Genomic DNA, 22,001 nt, shown 5'->3' with positions numbered 1-22,001 from the left:
CCTGAGAATTATATTTTACCAATGGGACACCAATATTCGAAGAATTAGAATACAATGAAAGTATAAAATCATATACAGTCCCTCACCAATCCAGTACTCATACTGCACCGCAGATTGGTTTCTGGAAGCACTTAGGTGTATATAGGTAAAGTTTTCTCTACAGTATATTATCTTAGGACACTGCACATCTCTATGGGCAATGCATGGCATACAACCAGGTCACTAAAAATACGCTTAAACTGTATTGAACAATATTTAATCTTTCTTTGATTTTGAAGGTCCATCAGGCTCTTGCAGTGCCTCAGAGTCAATTATCATTCTAGATGTAGAAGGTGTAGGCAGAGGTGAAAGTAAGAGGATGCACCCTGGAGTGCAGCTTCTGCAAGGGCTGGCTGAGCTGTGGCAAAACCCATCTGGGAGCTATTTAAAGAGCTGACAGGGACCCAGTTTGCAAAAGGAGAGTACCTGAGAGAAATGTTCAGTTCCTTTCACTCCTGGGTGTAGGAGATTGGTAATGACTCTATGACACACCCTGAAAACTGCTTTTTTGACTAAAGCCCTGATGTCAGCTTACTTACTGCATTCTGCATCTTTTGCATAACAGTTGAGTGTAGAATATGCAGTTGCATAATGTGCTGGACGATATATATGTCCGCATTATTAGATATAAGATGAGTATTGGGATATACCAGAAATTGGTGGTTAATTTTGCTTTCTGGTTAATTAAGTGGCAAATAACAGAGTTTTTACTGTAGGATGGGGGAGTGACACAGCTACATAACCAAACATATTTCCCTAAGCAAGATATTTCTCCTCAAGGTTTTATTCTTGGGTCTGGAGTGCACAGGCTGTAGGGCTTTATGTAAATTGTCAGCTCAGGCTATAGCTATTTCCTCAACAACTTGACCTGAGCCAATGGAAAATTTCAGTGAGCTTTGGCTCAGGACTTAGTGGGAGAGCTCTGGTTCCTTTCCCATCTAGCTGCCAGTGAGGTGCTTCTACATAGTATTCTGGCTTTTCTCTGTGTACCTCATGAGGCCTCACGCTACAGTCCTGAATCACTACTCCAGCTACGTCTACGCTACCAGATATATTTGATTTTATAACTCTAGGTTTTATAAATTCAATTTTGAGTATCCTCACTTCCCACAAAGTCTACAGAGTTGAGTTAGTGCTGGCCAAACATCGACTGTTGCAGCAGTGCATTGTGGGCACCTATCCCACAGCTCCTTCAGCCCCGCATTGTGCGCCCTCCCCCCAGACCCTGCTTGCATCCTCACTGCTGGCAGTGCTCACTCTGCTGCCTGGTTCCTGGGTCCCTGCAGCTTGAGGGAGCCAGGAAACTGACCAGTGAGGGAACCGAGAGCCAGTTGCAGCAGAGAGCCAGGTACTGTGCTGGTTAGTTTCCTGGCCCAGGAGAGTGGCAGGGAGCTGGCAGACAAGTGCAGCAGTGCCAGCCAGACTCTGGGGGCTAATGAATTTGATTCAAAGAGATGGCGCTTCCACGCTAGCCTTCATCTGAACTGTTACATTCAAACTTGATGCTACGCCCAAGCAGATCTGATGATATTATGATAACGATATTAGAGCTCCCTAAATCGAGGCAATGGTATTTACGGTAAAGGCAGTCACTTGGTGCAATCAAAATAACTGCCTTGAATTTGAATTTATCTCATAGCGTAGATGTAGCCTCCATCGTCTCCAGCAGTGGAGATCTAAGATGGACCTTACCTCTCTCACTGTTGACATGAGATCAGAGCACCAGCTTATATGCTCCTAGTGTCCTTCAGATATTCTTAATGGAATTTTGGGGTTGGTTTACTGAAGCAGCCAGAGTAGTCTTCAGTGTCCCGAGATCGGGGCAGGCGGGAGAAACAATCCAGAAAATGTTGGCCCCTCTGGCACCACCCCCATTCACCTTCCCCTCCGAGCAGCGGTATCCAGGGAATGCCCTCTCACATCTCCTCAAATCCTATGCTGCTGCCCCATCCCCACAACAGAGTGGTTCAGTTGTGTGAGAGGGCCCTGTGAATGTACAGGAGATGGGCAAGGGTTGTCCACTCAACGAAGGCATGACCTAACTAAGCCACATGCTTCCTAAGGTCAGCCAGAAAAAGCCAACTCTAGCCAATAGCTGCCAGTTTGTCCCTGAGCCTTTCAGTGAAAGAAAACAGACAGGATTATGAGCTGAATAAGTTGTAAATCAGCCTGCGATGCAGTTAAGTTTTGATTATGGGACCATTGAGGGTGAAGAATTAAACCTGCATTATCTGTGGAGTAAAGTGCTGATTTCTGTTGTCACAAGATACATTTTGAGCTTTCTAAATAATGAGATTCAAATTCATTGTTTGATATAATTTTGTAATGAGTTATTTGCATATGGGTAAGAACTGCAAGAAAAATTGCTTGAGAAAAATAGCAGCCCTGAATAGGGGTCTGTCTGGGTGGGGGAGGGGTCTTGTGTCCCCAGCTGAAGGAGGGGGGACAGGTAGCCCAATGATTCTGCCCTGTGGGCCCCAATTGCTGATGGCAGGGCTGAAGAAAGATATAGTGTGACATAAACAACCAATAGAAAGCCCCAAAGTTCTGAGTTCTTTTGGACTGGACAGTTGCTGGGCAAGTGAACCCAGGCTGTCCAGTGATTGGAAGTGAGGATTGTGTAAGTCAGCATCTCTTTGTATCTGTGTTCTTGTTGGTACATCATGAAATAATCAACTATCATATGGAAAAAATTCCCACAGGGTTTTAAAGTTGCATCTATTATGAAATGCAATAAATAAAATAAGAATAAGCACCATCACACAGTTTCTGCCACATACCTCCACAGACCCAGAGATGTCTTGCATAGCCACAGGGGTATACATACTACAGCCTTTAAATTCCTGGGCTAGAGTATTTGTCCCCAGTAAGGAAATATCCCTGTCCTGTCATTCAGCTAGTACTTGGCCCATATTTATTTCAAACATATGTAAGACTGATCCCTTATCTAACATGCTGCTCACTGCTCTGGTTTTTACTGAGCTATCATTTGAGGGCTCCCTCTTAACAAGAGGGGTAGGGGAAAGGCAAAAGACCAAAGTTAACTTTGTTGGTATTGCCGCACAACCTGCATGTGTCACATCTAAGCAGGGTCTTTTAGACAGCTAAAGAGATTAACAAATCAGCAGTTACCGGCCTGTCACACTCACTAACTCCTTTCATCTTCCAAGTTCTGCTGGCTTTATTTTTAGTCTCCCTAGAGTAAGATGATGTGTGACTTACTAAATTCTTTCCCCTCTCTTTCTCTCCAGCCCTCAGTATTAGGCTTTAAGATTGGCTCTCATTAAAACCTGCTGTACCAATCATCGAGTGCTTTTCCTTTTTGTAAGCTCACCCATGACGCTTTGACTTTGAAGGAAACCACAAAAATGTAATCATTGTGTTATCTCCAGACTTGGTCTGCTCTGATACACCCGCCTATTTAGTTGCTCTGCTCCCCTGCACCTATAATAGTTCCCACATGTTTATGCAAACATATTTTATATGCTTTACATTATTTACTTAAAAATCAATCAAGGGAAATGATGCCTCTTTTAGTATCTCTGCAACAAGCATGATTTTAATGTAACAATCTGTCTTTGCAACTGCGATTTTCAGCCGTTTCAAGGACACTAAATAGAGGAACAATTAAGCAAAACAGTAGTCCTTTTTACTTTAATGAAAGGAGGCTTTAATGTCTGGAGAGTTCAGTTCCAGAGTGATTTCTTTTCCCCAAGCAGGTCTGATGAAGTCTGTTCACCTGTCCAGAATTACCATTTTAGAGATTTAGACTTGTCTAATCAAGTACCAGCTTGTTTAGAGCTTGTATAAGACATGCAATGTAGTAAAAAAATGGCATCATTCTGGACTCTGTAAGAGACACAGGAAGTTTGGGGTCCCTATTTAGGGGTCTGAAAGTCCATTCCCATTGACATTCCCTCGAACAAAGTAGCTCCTCCCTTTTTAGAATGAGGGTCTTTCCGTCATAAGCAAATCACATATAAAAAAGCAGACTTGTAGCACTTTAAAGACTAACAAAGTGATTTATTAGGTGATGAGCTTTTGTGGGACGGACCCACTTCCTCAGATCTGGGAATTAACAGAATTTCCAGGTCTGAAGAAGTGGGTTTTGTTAGTCTCTAAAGTGCTACAGGACTGCTTTTTTGTTTTGCGAAGATACAGACTGACACGGTACCTCTCTGTGACAAATCACATGTAGTTATCTAATTAGTGAAGTAATACATGCAAAGCAGAGGGGGAAATTCCAGTTCCCCTCAATGATAAAATTCTCACTGATTTCAGTAGGGTCAGTATTTCATCCAGAGGCCTCCTCCAGGGTCACACCCTGAATGGCAATAGCTTTATTAACCGCTGGTCTTGGATTCCACATCAGTGGTCAGAAGAGGGTCTTTGTTCTTCAACCATCTGCTTAATATGTATTCACACTGCTAACAAGCCAGTAGCAGCCCACGTGTGCTCGTCGAGCTCGACATTGTCCGCACTGTAATTTGTGCCTTTCAAAGTACTTAAAATATGCACTGGTGTTAAGTCTCTTCTGTTCGGCTTACCCCTACTGCACTCATTGTGGCTTGGGAGTGAATTTGCCTGCCAAGGGAGGATTCACACTGTCATCTTCACTCAAGGGCTTTGCCAGGGAAGGACAAATCTAAAGCGTGGTTGTGGTCCCCAGGGAGCCCTGCTGGCAGTGGCTACCAATTGCATATACTTCCTACGCCCTCACACACATGCCCCTCCCACCGTCAGCACTTCCCACTTTGTAAGCAACGCTCACTGCAAATGCAGAAGCTGCAGGCAGCTTGTGCTACCATGGCCTTCCCCCAGCCAGGCTAGTCCCTTAGCAGAAACTAACACAATGTGGACTGAATCCAGCCCACTTTGAATACCTTCAATCTCAGAGGCTATCAGACATTGGCCTAGCCGTTAAAAAATTGCTCACACCAATGAATCTCCCAAGGAAGTCCATAGGAAATTTTTCTAGGTAAAATCCGAAGTCTATACATTTGACTCCCCAGTGCTCTGTGGCATGAAGGAGTTTATGTCATAGAGGAGAGTGGTAAACACCCAAAAGCAGCAGACAGGGAAAGCAGTGGTTCTGTGATTTTTATTGCCTCTTTATCAGAAGTCTGCAAAAGCCCATCCTTGGTAACCCAGCACAGCTGTGGCTCAGCGGGTCTGGAGGGAAAAGGCTGATGGAGGAAGGGTGGAGCCAAAGAACAGATGCTTTATGTGGTATTCCCTCAGGGGACTAACAAAATCTTACTGGAAAATCCTTTGGAACCAAGCCAGAAACCTTTACTTCATTCTGTACACACACTGGGGAGTGGGCTGGAGTTAGCTGCAAGTGCAGAAAAGCTGGTGTAGAGCCCTGGAAAGAGGAAGGCTTTGCCGCAGGTTGAACCCCATGGAATCTAGGGGTCTGGGTTTATTTGAGACATAGCAGGAGCTCATAGCCTGTCTCCTGAGTTTCACCTCATAGCCTCCTGACTTTCACCTCACAGATTATCCTGGTTCTTTTTCTGTTCCCCCCTATTTGTTTTACTTGTCCTGAATAAAGACTGCACAGTTTGACTTCAGAAACCAAGATGTAAGTTGATAGTTCTCTGCTGCTACTGGCCTCATTTGTAAGTTATAAAAAAAGAAAACCAAATCAGTTATTAAAGCCAGTGCTAAGAGGTATATCCTTGAGGGGCTCGGGAGATTTGGTGTGAGCAGCCTGCTCCTGTTTCTGCACCCAAAAAAGGTCCAGTTAGAATAGTCCCAGAGCTCTCAGAAGAACAGTGACTGCTGGTCGAGGGGTCAGTCCACATAACAATTGCAACCAAATGTATATTTTGCCGCAGACCAAGGAAAATTATATCAGTATCAGTATAAACTATGAATATTAGGTCAGATATTTAGTTGGTGTCAGTCAGGACAGGTTACTTGGCTCCAGTGGACTTTTAGTGGTCTATATCAGCGAAGGTTCTGCCCCTATTGTCTTTGAAATGAAACAAAACATAAAAACAAAAAACAAAAAAAGAGGGGAGCAAAAAAATCACATGTAATTAGTACACAGAATAATATGGTGTTATGCTGTTGAAGTACACAGTTTAGAGAAGTGCCTTTAGTTGGAGCTTAGTTCCACAGAAATTGTCCTGATATGTAAAATACGCCTTTCACGAACCAGACAAACCTGATAGCTTTTACCATAGCCTTTAAGCAGTCAGATGCTAGTTAAAACCTGTGAATATGTGCACATTGCTTCATATGGATAATTACCTTCTTTATGTATGGCGCCTTCTGGATTAAAGAAGATTCTTCCATGCTAATAAGAAGTGGAACAGGCTAGTTAAAAAAATACCACTTTTATATAAATATATAGTGTTGGTTTAGGATAGTGTCCGATTTCACTGGCAAAAAAAATCAAGTGCTAAATTCCTAGACAGCTGGGTCTTTCATGTATTTCACATCTATTGTTCACTCTCGGTTGTTCTTTTAAATAATGCATATGTAGAAACAACAGATTTTAAGTATACCTGCATTTAAAAAAACAGGTAAAGATACATGCCTCACTTGACATTGTCTTCTCAATGAAACATGCTTGTTGAAATCCTGGTTCTTTGAAGATCAATGCCAAAATGCCTATTGACTGCCTCAGACTCAGAATTTCACCTAAAATTACCGTTTCACTAGGTGGCTCTGTCTCCAGATTGTCTAAAGTCATTGATTTCATCTATGTAAAAATGACTAGTGGGGCTGAAATTTAAAAATGCAAGCTCATCAGGTTTAAATTCCAGTTGTATCATAACATTAGCCACCTGGAGGTTCAAGTAGATTCAAAAGGTGTTAAAGTGAGCTTTGCATAGGCTCACATTTAAGAACATATGAATAGTCATGAATAGATCCATCCTTCCCAATATCCTGTCTTCCAACTGTGGCCAATGCCAGGTGCTTTAGAGGGAGTGAACAGAGCAGGTAATCAGCAAGGCATCCATCTCATCGCCCATTCCCAGCTTCTGGCAAACAGAGGCTAGGCACATCATTCCTGACCATCCTGGCTACTAGCCATTAAGGGACCTAAACTTCCATAAATGTATCTAGATTTTTTTTGATCCATTATAGCCTCAGCCTTCCCAACATCCTCCACTAAAGAATTCTACAGGTTGACTGTGCACTGTGTAAGGAAATACTTCCTTTAGTTTGTTTTAAACATGGTGCCTAGTAATTTTGTTTGGTGACCCCTGGTTCTTGTGTATGAGAAAGAGTAAATAACACTTCCTTATTTACTTTCTCCGTATTACTCGTGATTTTATAAGCCTCTATCATGACCCCCTTAGTCATCTCATTTTCAAGCTGAAAGTGCCAGTCTTATTCATCTCTCCTCAAACTGAAGCCACTTCATACCCCTAATCATTTTTGTTGCCCTTTTCTTAACCTTCTCCAGTTCTAATATATCTCTTTTTGCGATGGAGGCAACCACACCTTCACACAGTACTCAAGACATGGTTGGACGCATTTGTACCATCTTGCATATGTGTGTCTATAGTGGCAGGGACTACTTGCTGAATAAGACTTGACAAGACTGGGCCCTTCATCAGCGGGTTTAGGGTAAAGTCTAACACCCCAGTCCTGCAAACACCTACGCACCGAGTTAATTTTGTGCTCTGTGAGTAGTCCCATTGCAGTCAATAGAATTACTCACCATGCATACAGTTAAGCACGTGTCTTACTGCTCGATTGTGTAGACAGGTCACCCTGTATTTATTTTTTATTTTTTTCTCCAACAAAGGGGCACAGTTCACACACTGAACATTCCCATACCATATTTCCAGTAATAAGATTAACCTGTGCTACCTTGGCTTTTTGTGGAGGCTGGATTGCTTAAACACTTAGTCCCCAATTCTGCAGACACACTTGTGCTTAATTTTAAGCATGCATGTGTAACCGTGCCTTTGTGGGTCACAACTGAAAACACCAGATTTGGGTCACACTGCTGAGAAATATGGAAAATAAACCCAAAAAGGTTTGTGGTTATTATCCCATAAGATATACCAAATCAGCCACAAAAGTAAACTTCTGTTTCACCACACTGGATAAGAAGAAGTCATGAAAGCAGTTTCCTGAGGCATTTTGGTCTTTGTATCACCCCCAAAAATAGTGGGTTTAAAAATGAGTGGTTCTTTAAAAGAAACGTGTTCTTCTGATTCAAATATACAATGTAGATCTTACCTGAAAAATCATGCTGTGGCCAGTCCCTTAGGCTGTGTCTACCCTATAGTGATCTTTCAAAAGAAGTTCTTCTGGAAGATCTCTTCTGAATAAGCTTCTTTTGAAAGAGCGCATTCACACTCAAAAAAAACAGATCGAAAGATTGATCCATCCTTTTGAAGAGAGCATCCACACAGCCCCCAATCTTTCGAAAGAATGGTCCAGAGACTGAAAAATCTAGCACCATGAGGATCGCTCTTTTGAATAAAGAGCCCCTGAGGCATCTACACACATTTTTTTTCTGAAAGAATCTTTTGGAAAAGGGCACTCTTCATCTGGGAGAGGAAGAGGGCCACCAGAAAAAGTGCTGTGTTCCTTTGATTTCAGATTGAAAGCGCATTTTGTGTGTAAACGCATCGCAGGTTCTTTCGCAAAAGGCCTGTTTTGGGGGTTTTTTTTAAGAAGTTGCTAGTGTAGACACAGCCTTAAGGTCTAAAATGTAAAGGCAAACAAAAGAAAGAAACAAAGAAGGAAAGAGAGAAAGAAAGAACGTTTGGTTAAAGGAATGAAATATGTACAATATTGCAAAGTTCTTGGTTCAGGCTTATAGCAATGAAGGAATAAGCTACTGGTTTAAGTAAAGTCTCCAGTTGCTTCCAAATCATTGGAAGGACCTCATAAGTTCATAGTTCAGAGGCTTGAGCAGAAGAGAAGCAAATGGAAGTGTTGGCAGGGACTTTTATAGCTTCTCTTATGTACAGTAGTGCCTCGATTTACGCGAGGGTTCCGTTGCCACGCACCCTTGCATAACTCAAATTTCGTGTAAGTTGGGGGGCGTGCCTTTTTGTCTGGAGCAATGCACATTCTGTATCTGGGGAAGCAGCAGGATCACCTGGAGCTCCTTTTGAAAGATAAGTCCTGGGTTGAGGGGGGGATAGTAGGGGAGGGTTGGGTCTGTGGGACTGGGGCAGGAGGGTTAAGCCTTGGGTAGGTTAAGGATGCGGGGGGGGTGGGGGAGGTGGAGTTGAATCAGGGCTGTGTACGGGGGTGGTGAACTGGAGCTGCATGTGGGTGGTTTGAACGGGGGCAGGGGGGAGGGAGTGCGGGGTTGAACCAGAGCCGGGTTCGGGAGAGTTTGAACTGGAGCCGGGGGCAGGGATTGCGCCTGAGCTGTGCGTGAGGGGGTGGTGAGCCAGAGCCAGAGCCAAGTGAGGGGGTGGGTGGGGTTTGTTGGAGCGGATGGTGAGTGGTGCTTGGGGGCGGGAGTTGAACTGGGGTCACAAAGGGCTAGGGAAGGGGGTTGAGCCAGGGCCAGTGGGGAGAGGGATATTGAGTTGCGCTTAACTTGAGTTAAGGTGAGTTAAGCGCATCTCGAAATCGTGCGTTTTGAGGGTTTACTGTATAAGGAAACAAACAAAGCCCTCAGCATGGCTAGGGAAAATTACAGGTAAAGATGGAATAGAGAGTTACATGAGCTTTTCCTTTTTTAGGAAAGATTTTTCTCTTGGCTTGTTTTGCTTATTTTAGCAATACGAAGATTCCAGAAGACAATATTTAACTGGTCTAGAAAGTGCACACATCAGATCCAGCCAATTCTGTATCTCGAACTCCAGTCACATTTTATTGTCAGTGTTTTACATTTTAAAAAACAAAACAAATGTTTAGTACATAAATACCAAAAGTATAAGGCCAAATATGAACACTTGGGACTCGATCCTGATTCCACTGGAAGTCAGTGGCAAAATTTCCATTGACTCAAATATGGTCAAAGCAGACCTGTAAGTATTGCCCATTGCCTTGGTGTTAAAAAAGATACTGTCATGCAATTGCAGCCACAAATATACTGTTGTACAACTTATGGTGAACTGAAATGTTTTCATTCATTCTTTTTATATTGTGATGAAAACATATGTTCCTTGGCATAGTGTGAATGTGCGTGTGTTTTGTGTGCCCAGATGTACACTCACAGACACTCTGGAGGAATATATACATACTTGCATACATAGATAAAGCCTAAACACGGTGGCAATGTGCAGTGCAGGATGCTGGAAAGTGAAACAATCAAGAAGTAAACTCTACATAGTTCTGAAGCTAACTACTCTATTTTTTTACTAAAAATTAATGCAAAAAGAAACAGCATAATATGCAACAATTCAGTTCTTACACTTCTAGAAATAATGGTGTTATTAGTAATGCAGCCTTTGTTAAAATATTATTTTAAATTTGAAAGTATTCTTCTGTGACCTGATCCAAAGTCCACACTGCAGTCAATGGGAATCCTTTTGCTGGCTTTGGATCAAGCCCTTAAAATAGCACAAGTTTTATTTGCAAATTGGTTAGTGTTATCAATAACCTAGTAGGAAATATTAACAACTGCATGAACAATTGTATGTGTTCTCAGCAGTAATTTAGGTTTTCTTTCCTGTTTATTTTTTACTCTCAGGACAGGGTGTATGCTGCAGTGACCTTTTTGAAAGACCCGAATATTTACTAGCATAAAAATAGTTACCGGCTTAAAAGGGTCTTCTGTATGCAGTGTATGCTCAGTGGGTCCCAGAATATCAGAGACACGGTGGGTGAGATAATATATTTTACTTGACCAGTTTCTGTTGGTGAGAGAGTTAAGCTTTTCAATTTATGTAAACCTGAAGAAGAGTTCTGTGTAAGCTCCGAAGTTTGTCTTCTCACCAACAGAAATTGGTCCAATAAAAGATATTACTTCACCCACCTCCTCTCTCCGAGGCTCTTCTGTGTAATACTTTACCTGTTACTAAAATGCCTTTACGGATGTATGGTAGAATCATGACTTTGAATTCTTCTGTTCTCTTTTTTTCCAAATTCTGTCACACCCTGCTTCTAAAGTCATTAAAGAAACCCAAAGAGCTGTTGCAGATAGCTGACTGGATGAGGAAGACTTTTCTTTTTAAAGTCCCATTGTTTAGATTTCTGTCACAGGCTATGAGAATACTTAATTTCTTTTATCTCTGGAGTTTTCATTATCATTTAAATTTCATTTTCATTAATTGATCAGGGATTAGTGAAAGCATTATGCAAAAAAAATGAGAATAAGAGAAGCCAGATGCAATGAATAATTCATTGTGTCCAATTACATTTTATTTCTGGTGCTCTTGCAAACTTGCCGCTGACTTCCAAGGCGTTTTGAAATGACAAGGTTCGCTTAAAATAAAGCTCTGCCCCACCCCCACCCCCCCCACTCAATTTATGCAGCCGCTGCAGTCCCCCTGCCTCCACCTCCTCTCCCTCACTTAAAACTGTATTTTAATATCCAACTGTCACGAAGGCCGGAAAGATCGGACTCGCCTGAGACAAGAGGGGGCGATATCAGAACGAGAGCAAATGTAGCGCTGGAAGCAGGCAAAGAACTCAGCCGGGCGACCCTCGGATCCCGCGACATCTGGGCGTCAGGCTGCCCCCCCCCCGCCCCCTCCGAGCAATGTCCCGTGGCTGGCCGCAGCACCAGGCTGCTAATTGGCTGCCTCATCAGGGCGGGCGCCGCTAGGTGGCAGTCGCTGCCTTCCCGGCACGGGGCGCCTATGGGCTTCTGCTCCCTGGCAATCTCATGATCCTTATCGGCTCAATGCTGATTGATTTGTGGGAGCCGCATGCGGAGCGCTGTCTCGCCCAGCCCTCCCCCCTCTTCTCCGTCGCCCCAGCACAGGCCTGGGAGCTAATGGGCACCGGGGCTGCGTACCTGGGTGGAATGTCTCGTGCTGTATTTTACCCCCCCAACCCCTCACCCCACTGTATTTTATTTATGCCATTGGACAGTTGTTGCACCATTAAAGCTCCAGTCCCACCTTCTGCAAGGAGCTTTCATCTGGGGAAGTTTTATGACACTTGGTAAATGTGCAAAGTTTTTAATTAGACTCGCCAGACAGCCCGAGGCAGCACTAGCGCCACGCAGTCTTCATGCTTCTCTCTGCTTTCCAGCACAACAAGCCGCTCTACTCCTTTGAAGACAATGCCGACTATGTCTACGATGTCATGTGGTCACCAGTGCATCCCGCGCTCTTTGCCTGTGTGGACGGGATGGGGCGCTTGGATCTGTGGAACCTGAATAATGACACCGAGGTGAGGCGGGGTGGGGGGGGGAGTGTTAACCCTGCGAGGGCTGGTGTGGGGGTGGGGGAGAGAGGGGGAGAGAGCCCTGCCTCTGCCTGTGGCATAGCCCTGCTGCGATCACTCCCCTCCTCCTCTGCTGCGAGGCACACCGAGCTCCCCCACTCTTTGTATGTTTCAGTTTTAAGATGATTGGCCTGCCCGCCTTGTATGTTGCAACAGACGTGGCTTCAGCCTGGCTGCGTACATTTCAGGGGACACTGATATTCCCCTTGTTAAGCAACATTGAACCCCCCCAATGATTTGGGGTTCCTTGGACGTTCCCTGCAAGTGAATGGGGGGGGGGGCGGGGAGCAGGGAAATAATGCAATCCCCGTTCGAAAAACCCAGCTCCAGAGCAGCAACCAGATAATGTTTCGCTTATTTGGGAGGGAGACTTCCTCTCCTGGGATTGATTTTTTTCAGGGCAGATTTTAAAAATCTTTTCCGTGTTGTGGCTATTTTATTTTGTGGTGCCTGGTTTCAGTGAGACGTTTAAAATCCCACTGGTTTTGGGGGGGGGCTCCCCTCATTTCAGATTCTCACAACTTGACAGCCCTGTACCAGCCCCACAGACCTGCCAAGGATCTCTCATGAGACTCCCTGCTCTGGGAGCGATTTTAAGGCAGCTTTGTCTCTCATTCTGAGGCTGAAGGGTTGTTTTTCTTTCATCATTAGTATTTTTTTCTTCATTATTAATTACCATATTTGGTTTATTTTATGTCTTCAGTACATTTCAATGGAACAGTAACTCTCCTTTATAATTGTTTTCCCCCCCAAATCTCCCGCAAATTGTCACAGCTTGACAGCCCTGCAACAGTACCTCCAACCTGATAGGAACCTAATGATGCCCATGTGTTTCCCACCTCCTCTTACATTTCTTTCAGCCCCACTGAAACAGAAAGGGCTAATAAGAGAACTTTTTGCAAGCTGAAGTACCAATACTGTACATGAAAATCAAATAGCCTCCTTCCTAAATATCCAGCTAGCATGGATTTGATACTCCTCTTTATTTCTGTGTCTGGTATGATTTCAATCTGTAAATATGACTCCAGGTGTTTAAAAACACATTTCTATGTATGAAATTAATAAGTAGGCTCTTGCTTGGAATTTTCCTTTGTGAATCTTTGCTGTAAGACCCATCTCTGTTCTAAATGATTTTGATTGTACTACCAAGATTCAGAATTGAGATTAAAATATTTTTCTGTCATCCAAGCACTATTTGCATTGAACACTCTGTTACGGCACAGTACACAGGTAGAAAACAAAACAAAACAAAACAAAATTGACATAAAAATAAGGGTCACAAATCATGGGCAAGTTATTTTCCTTTTCTAAAATAAACAAGGAGAGGACCAAATGCCAATGTTTCCCCCCCACACACATTTCTTCAGAGATTTCTTTAAGGTTACTTCTTTTATAACTGTGTTTTTCACATAACCACAATATACACTTCAGCCAAAGGAAACTACCAGCACAGTTTATAGTCTCCAAATAAATGCTGCTTGCCATAAATAAGTGTGGACAGGTAAGAAGAACAAATGCTGAAAACTGTATAGTCACGTGGAGGAGTCCTGCCTTTTGAAGTGCCCTGAGCAGGAAGTACTGCCGCCGCCTTTTTAATTAGAAAGCATACAGCTGGAGGATATCCAGGAGGACTCTCCTCAGAATTTCTTTTGAGGAGGGGAGGCACATATCCTTCAGGTGTTCTCATTAATGCCACTTTCACACACAACGTAAAAACCTTGATCTGAAGAAGTGGGTCTGTCCCATGAAAGCTCATCACCTAATAAATTATTTTGTTAGTCTTTAAAGTGCTACACGACTGCTGGTTTGTTTTGTTAACATAAAAACCTCTTAACATTTCAAAAAAGGGGAAGAAATACCCTTTTTTGGTAAGGAACAAGGGTTTAATCCTGACCCTCCTGAAATCAATAGGAACTTTGCTGTTGCCTTCAGTGGCACCAGGGTTTTCCCGCAAGCAATTGGTCATTCTGCTCCCATTGAAGTCAGCGAGTTGGATCATGCTCTCTAAGACCAGAATTACAGATACATTTTGAGTAAGAAAAGGCAAATGAGCATCAACAGAAATGAATTCAGTTTGTTCCTGCATTCTGTACGCACCCAAAGCAGACAGCAATTTCACAAAGAATGTCCGCTCCTAAGTGTCAAAATCAGCCCTCCCAGAAGTGTAAATATCTATTGAAGTTAATTTACATTAGTATGAGATTTGAATTTGGATCTGTGATGAAAAAATCTATTATTTTGGTTCTTTAATAAGCAGTGATGGAATAACTTGAAAATTTCTAGAAGTCATAAAGTAGCAGGAACTAAATAAAGCAGAAGGAAAGCAGATCAGATAGTGTAAGTGCAAGAAAACTATACACAATTCTTTTTTAAAATTACAACCAAAGGTGGTCAGTGTTTGCTTATGCCCTTTGCCAACCAGTTTAGAATTAGTTTATGGTGATTTTCTGTAGCTGATTACTAAAGAATCTGAATGTATTTTTCTATTTACTAATAAAAAATCTTTGTCAGAGTTTTTATTCATTAGTCGTTGTAATAAAAATAAGATGACTAACCTGGGAAATATTTGGGACTACTTAGCCATGTTTAAACAAACAAACCTTTCTAGTAGTAGATGTCAAAGTGTGTATAGAGATGAAGAAAAATGGCATATATATTAGTAGTTTTTAATTAAATCTGCTGAGGAAAAGTGCTATATAAGAGATTGGTCATCAGTATTACTGGTAAGTGCGCCTTTTGGTTTCTTTGATTTTTAGGAAATCAGTAGCATTAATGTTTATTAATTATTATGGCAGCTGATGGAAAGTATACCTGTTTTTTGCTAACTTACAAATAAGCATCTAGGTTCTTGAAATATAACACAATTTCTATGAGTCCTCTTCTATTTTTATTTACGAACTTGCTTGCTTGTTTCATTCTGATGTATTACAAATGCCTAACTCACACTCTAAATGCTTTATCATTTGGCTAATTGTAAATGCACCATCATTTGGCTACTTTTTAAAGGGTGGAATTAATCACATGTAACATTAGAGAACATGTTTGGTTTGCAATAAGAATGAAAATTATTAGATTAGATTGATTTAACAGTAACTTCCCCTGAACAATACTTCTGTACTCTCCTGCAAATTGTATTGTATTCTTAGACATGCCAGCAAGAGAGTTTTCACTTCAATTTAGGATAGAAGATCCTGATTTCTCAGTAGCACGTCCACAACATTTTTCTACTCTGCTTAAAGGCAGAATCAGGTTCTAGATTATTGCTCTGTTATCTCTGTTGATTACTGTTCACAAAGGATAGATATTTTTCTACTTTTCTACTGTAGTATGTTGCTTTCAGCAGTATTTTCTTCTGCATGACTTGTAAACTTCAAATCTGAAGAGATGTAGGTGGCATTTATTTTGTTAGGTAGATGGATATCTCCAAACAATTTTTAATGCCATATAAGCAATAAAAAATTAAAGAGTGAATTACTGGTTGGTTTATTTTTGTGGGGGGGTGACCGATTTCTCAGTCTATTATCTGCTGAATTCATACGCCAAAATGGTTATAATCTGACAAGTGTCAGTTTATAACTTTAAATAATTTATAGGATATTTTAAAATACAACTTTAAAAACATAACTAATGGTGTCACATAACCATTATAACGTAAATTCAGATCTTTGATCTCTTAAATAGGTGTGTGTAATTTAAACCATCATTATTCAAATCAATGAAGTCTATTTTAAGATACTGTAGATTGACTCTTTCTCAACTTACAAAAAGGAAGGGTACTCAAATATTTTAGAACAATTTCACAATTGCTCTGATGCTTTTAGATAAATTTCTTGAGTGGGAATGATTTTTACTAAACCACTAGAATATTTTAATTTAGAGGAGCCTGAATTGGTCAACATGTCCATTTTGTATTTTTCTCTGCAATACAGCAATAATGCTCTGTTAACCCAAAGCAGCGGTAGAGTAAATGCCTATATTTCAGTATTTGGAAAGGTTTATGTGAAATTCCACATCTGAAACATACTCCTTTGAACGAACTTGCATATCTTCGATCTCCTAATTTTCTGAGAAATGAAACTAACTGATTAAATGGATTAAGTGACTGCTCTGGTGTTCAGTTTTGTCTCTTTGAGGGATTTTACATAAATTACATACAATTAACATAGCCCTAAGAGTTAAAATAATTGTGGGGACTTCAGTGTTGGGGAAGGTGAAGTATATTATATGAAAGATTTTATTGATACTTTATGCCAGGTAATTAACCTAATAACTCGTATTGAAACCACTGGTTCCAACACGCCAAATAATATACCTGAGATGAGGAAGTACAGGATATGCTGTCTTTATTGATCATATAGCATTGCTAGGAGTCAGAGGGCCTATCTGAAACACTGAAGAGAGAAGCTCATTTGCATTTGAATACTTCTTTAAGGGGATAGGGGGAGAAGATGTAGTAATCTCCTGCTTTCTGATTGCCATCCAGCGTTATTTGTAAATTACGGCGTAAGCAGATCTATTTTAACTTCACTTGTAAAGTTTCAGGGCCCTATAGTGCAGTAGTTTACAGGGATGAAGATTTTGCACTCCAACCTTATTATTTTGAGGTACTAGTTTGGTTTTGCAGCCTTTAGACAGAGTCTGTAACAAAGGGACAGAGTAAGTTTCCAAATTTTGAGTTGCTAGGTAAGTAGCACAGCTTTACATTAATTATTCTGTAGCAGGAATTACTGTGCACAGTTACTGACTGTAGCTGGAGTCTCCCAGGCAGTCTGCAAAGGCTCAGCTTCCTATTCTCAATGAAACCACATGCCATTTAATGTTGTGGTTTGTTTCATGAACTATACATTAAAATATGCACACATATTCACATGTATGTATCTTTTACTACATTACCTTACTTTAACAGACAGCCTTGCATTTACATTTAGACATCAACAGATATATGTCTACCTGAGTAAAAGTATTGGATTTTTGTAACATAGTCAGTGGATAAAACTGTGGGTGACAACTGGTAAAAGCATAATAATAGCTTTGTGAAATCCAGGACTTCTTGGGAAAAAAATAGTAAAAACCAAATATTAGCTTTTGTAAAACCTGAAGGGGTTTTTGGGGTGAAAATCCAAGAAAACTGAGAAGCAAAGGCCTTATGTATGAGCCAGATGAGGAGGAAGATATTTTAAAAATGAGAAAGTATAGTACAGAAACTACAAGCATCCTTGTTTTGAACTGATTGTCTTCTGTTTCTGTCCTACCACGCCACTGAAATACAAAACTACAACCAAAACTTTGATGTAGGTCAGTAAAATATGGTTTTCATAAACGCTGCTACTGTCCTGTGAATTTTCAAACTGGTCTTAGTACTGTCTTTAAGCTTATGAATTCCTGAAACTCAATAGATTCTTAACTCATTTCTTGATCAGAAGTCAATGCATATAAAGAAACCAGCTGCTGTCCTTTTGCATGTGTCCAGTAAGGAAAAAAATATTGGTGTCAGTCATTGCCCGTTTGTGAAGAAGTCTCCTTAATGCCTTCCAAACTGTCTGTCTCATTCTTCCCACCTCCCATAACTCAGTGGAGCATGTGACTGAAGAAACAATTAATCTTTTCTTTTATTCCCCCTACACAAGGGATATATGTTAGCGCAAGTAATCTAGGGACTTGTGATTCATCCTCTAAAACAATAACATTCTAAACTGGCACATTTGATTCACTTGCAGTATGATCACATTGTCATCATTATTATTGAATCAATAGGTTCCAACAGTCAGTGTGACAATTGAAGGAGCTTCTGCCCTCAACCGTGTCCGTTGGACCCAGGCTGGGAAAGAGGTAGCAGTTGGAGACTCAGAAGGTCGCATCTGGATTTATGATGTTGGAGAGGTACTTGTTCTTTTTAAAAAAAATTATTTAATACTTGTTGCGATTTCAAAAATTTCTCACACACAGAATGTTGCAAAACATCAGACGTTTAAATGCATGAGAAGGATGCTTCCCATTGACGAGCCAGATGGTGTTTAATGGTTTCCTTATTGATTTGGAGATCCACATAACATTGAATGTACTTTTAAATACAGTTAAGTGTAGCTGTCTGCGGCCAGATATGAAGATGACAAAAAGTCTTCTGATTTATTGTCACTATTTATGTGTTACTAGCAAAAAGAGTGTGATTTTTGACTGCATTTATTAGGGACAAAAGAATATAAAACATCACCATATACAAGGTTACAAAAGATATACAATATAGTGCAATATAATATTCCAAACCCTATCCTGTAGGATTCACCCTTGCACTAACTCACATTTTGTGACCCATTCTGCTTTATCTACTGACACAGATTTTTCTCATCATGACATGTAAAGCACCAGTCAGTAGACCTGATACGATTGTCTGAATAGTTACAGTGGCTCCAACAACAGAAAACTGAGAGGTGGTGGTTTGCTGTGGGGGGGGTTAGCAGATGTCCGGGTGGTGTGAAATAGCAGGATAAATATTCCACATTTTAAGCTGTTTTCAATTTCCCTTACTACACACTGCAAAATCTAAGCTGAAGTACGTTGTGCATAGATGGAGCCTGCCTCTTTGTTGATGAATGCACTATGAAACGTTCAGCCTGCATTACAGTTCTTTGAATAGTCACGGGTGAATCTCTGAGCAATCAGCTTTTATGTAGAGAATTTGTTTTTTGTCATTATCTGTGATAGGATACCGGGGTATCCATCTCTCCACAGTGGGGAAACATTACAGAATGCACTGCGTATTATCTGTAACTCACATAAAGTGATTTTATGGCCCAGAGCAAAATAGCTTGAGCATGACTCATATTTTTGGATTGCATATGCTTTTGCAGGAGGTGCATTTCCTCACAAATGGCTGCTGAAACTTCTTGCTATATAATTTCTAAATTGTTGCAAGTTATTACACTAAAATTTCCACTGCAGTGCTGGTAGGGCAGGCATTTTTATTCATTCATTTATTTATTTATTTATTTATTTATTTATTATTTTTCTCTGATTTCTCCAAAGTGATTTTTCCCCACTTTTAAATTATATGACAGACTATTACAATAGTAGTCTGCTCTTGTCTATTGTCTAGAGTCTAGACAGGCTATAGAAATGTCTCTTTGACGTGCCATACACCAAGCCATTCATAAGGTTGTTTCTGCCTGCAAGATTAATCATGAGAAAGTGGACTTTGTCCAGAGGGAGTAATATTTACATTTCTCTGGTCTTTTTTCTGTAGAATCAGAAAAATAGCCTCCCTGCAAAATAAATCACAGGGATACATTCCTCATGAAAATAAAAGCATACTTATATTACTTGTGAAAAGAGAATAATCAGTATTCAGCTATGTGACTACAGATCAGTATTGTGTAATACAGATCTGTGATACTCAAGATCTCTGTGGGCCAGGAGCCAAATTAGCAATCAACATTACTCAAAAGAAGCCACAGTCGTTTGAATTCTTGTTTCATTTACTTCTTGGCCTTTTTGGCTTGGAGGTGAAACATTATCTAATATTCATATTTACACAATATGACATATATAAACTAAATATTTCCTGTCATTGTATCTAGATTTACATCTAGATCTATCGGTTTCCTAGAAAATAGATCAGTAACTTAGTGCAGTTGATAACTTCATTGGTTTATAACATAGCAAAAGCATCCTGATTGGTTGATAACTTAGATTCATTAATAATTAAAGCACACCATATGTGGCGCCACAGGAGACACATGAAAGAGCCACTTGTAGCTTGGGAGACACTAATGTAGACTAAGGCTACATCTACGTTACGCCAGAAGATCGACTCACTTCGGGGTTCGATTTTGCACATGTAGTATGGATATGCACAATCAACCTCTCAGGGTTCGCAGTTGTCCCCTGTACTCCCTGCAGAAGCGAGGAGTAAGAGAGGTCAACAGGAGAAACTCTCCCATCGACCTTCCCCATTACGGATGGCCAAGTTAGATGAGCACAGATACATCGATGTTAGTTATGCAACTGCCGTAGCTAGAATTGCATATCTGTGGTCAACTTACTTTGCCTCATGTAGACATAGCCAAAGCTGCTGACCCAGTCTGACCCAGTCTGTTTTCTGTAAGAGGGGTACTGCCCAGGAACAGTCCTGCAATGGAGGCAATGCTCCTGAGCAAGGGCCTATTCCCATTCAAAGCAATAGTGAAACTTCCATTTATTACAGTCATGCAGGACTGATCCCTAATAGAGACCTTCAGTTGCCTCAATGAGGAGTAAATCTGTAAAGACTGTTTAGAGTCCAGAGGTGGGGAATCCCCCACCTGTGGTCTGGATCTGTCTCTCCGCTTGCCTATGAAAAAAAGATAAAAGATTAATCATAGAATCATAGAATACTAGGACTAGAAGGGACCTTGAGAGGTCATCGAGTCCAGCCCCCTGCCCTCATGGCAGGGCAAAGTGCAGTCTAGACCATCCCTGATAGACATTTGTCTGACCTGTTCTTAAATGTGTCCAGAGATGGAGATTCCACATCCTCCCTAGGCAATTTATTTCCGTGTTTGACTACCCTGACAGTTAGGAACTTTTTCCTAATGTCCAACCTAAACCTCTCTTGCCACAGTTTAAGCCCATTGTTTCTTGCCCTATCCTCAGAGGCCAAGAAGAACAAGTTTTCTCCCTCCTCCTTATGACACCCTTTTAGATACCTGAAAACCGCTATCATGTCCCCCCTCAATCTTCTTTTTTCCAAACTAAACAAGCCCAATTCTTTCAGCCTTTCTTCATAGGTCATGTTCTCTAGAACTTTGATCATTCTTGTTGCTCTTTTCTGGACCCTTTCCAATTTCTCCACATCTTTCTTGAAATGCAGCGCCTAGAACTGGACACAATACTCCAAATGAGGCCTAACTAGTGCAGGGTACAGCAGAAAAATGACTTCTCGCGTCTTGCTCACAACACATCTGTTAATGCATCCCAGAATCATGTTTGTTTTTTTTGCAACAGCATCACACTGTTGACTCATATTTAGCTTGTGGTCCACTATAACCCCTGGATCCCTTTCTGCCATACTCCTTCCAAGACAGTCACTTCCCATTCTGCATGTATGAAACTGATTGTTACTTCCTAAGTAGAGCACTTTGCATTTATTTTTATTAAACTTCATCCTGTTTACTTCAGGCCATTTCTCCAATTTGTCCAGATCCTTTTGAATTATGACCCTATCCTCCAAAGCAGTTGCAACCCCTCCCACTTCGGTATCATCTGCAAACTTAATAAGTGTACTTTCTATGCCAATATCTAAATCGTTGATGAAGATAGTGAACAGAACTGATCCCAAAACAGACCCCTGCAGAACCCCACTTGTTATACCTTTCCAGCAGGATTGAGAACTGTTAATAACTCACTGAGTACGGTTATCCAGCCAGTTTTGCACCAACCTTATAGTAGCTCCATCTAAGTTGTGTTTGCCTAGTTTATTGGTAAGAATATCATTTGAGACTGTATCAAATGCCTTGCTAATGTCTAGAACAACAAGAAGTCCTGTGTCACCTTATAGACTAACAGATATTTTGGACCATAAGCTTTCATGGGCAAAGACCCGCTTCATCAGATGCAACAGGTATACCACAGCCACTGCTTCTCCCTTATCCACA

General features: G+C 41.1%; 1 protein-coding gene across 1 annotated transcript in view; it reads left to right on the top strand.

The window, feature by feature from the left end:
* The window catches only part of DYNC1I1 (dynein cytoplasmic 1 intermediate chain 1), a 291,917-nt gene that overhangs the window by 247,439 nt on the left and 22,477 nt on the right, over positions 1-22,001 (top strand). Inside the window, exons 15-16 of the mRNA XM_074986221.1 lie at positions 12,178-12,318; positions 18,127-18,252. Coding sequence (XP_074842322.1) covers positions 12,178-12,318; positions 18,127-18,252 — 267 coding nt within the window. The remainder of the gene's footprint in view (positions 1-12,177; positions 12,319-18,126; positions 18,253-22,001) is intronic.

The sequence above is a fragment of the Carettochelys insculpta genome, chromosome 2 (genome assembly GCF_033958435.1).
Source record: "Carettochelys insculpta isolate YL-2023 chromosome 2, ASM3395843v1, whole genome shotgun sequence".
NCBI lineage: Eukaryota > Metazoa > Chordata > Testudines > Carettochelyidae > Carettochelys > Carettochelys insculpta.
Note: the sequence above shows the minus strand (reverse complement) of the source record. Positions and strands in the feature narration are given on the sequence as shown.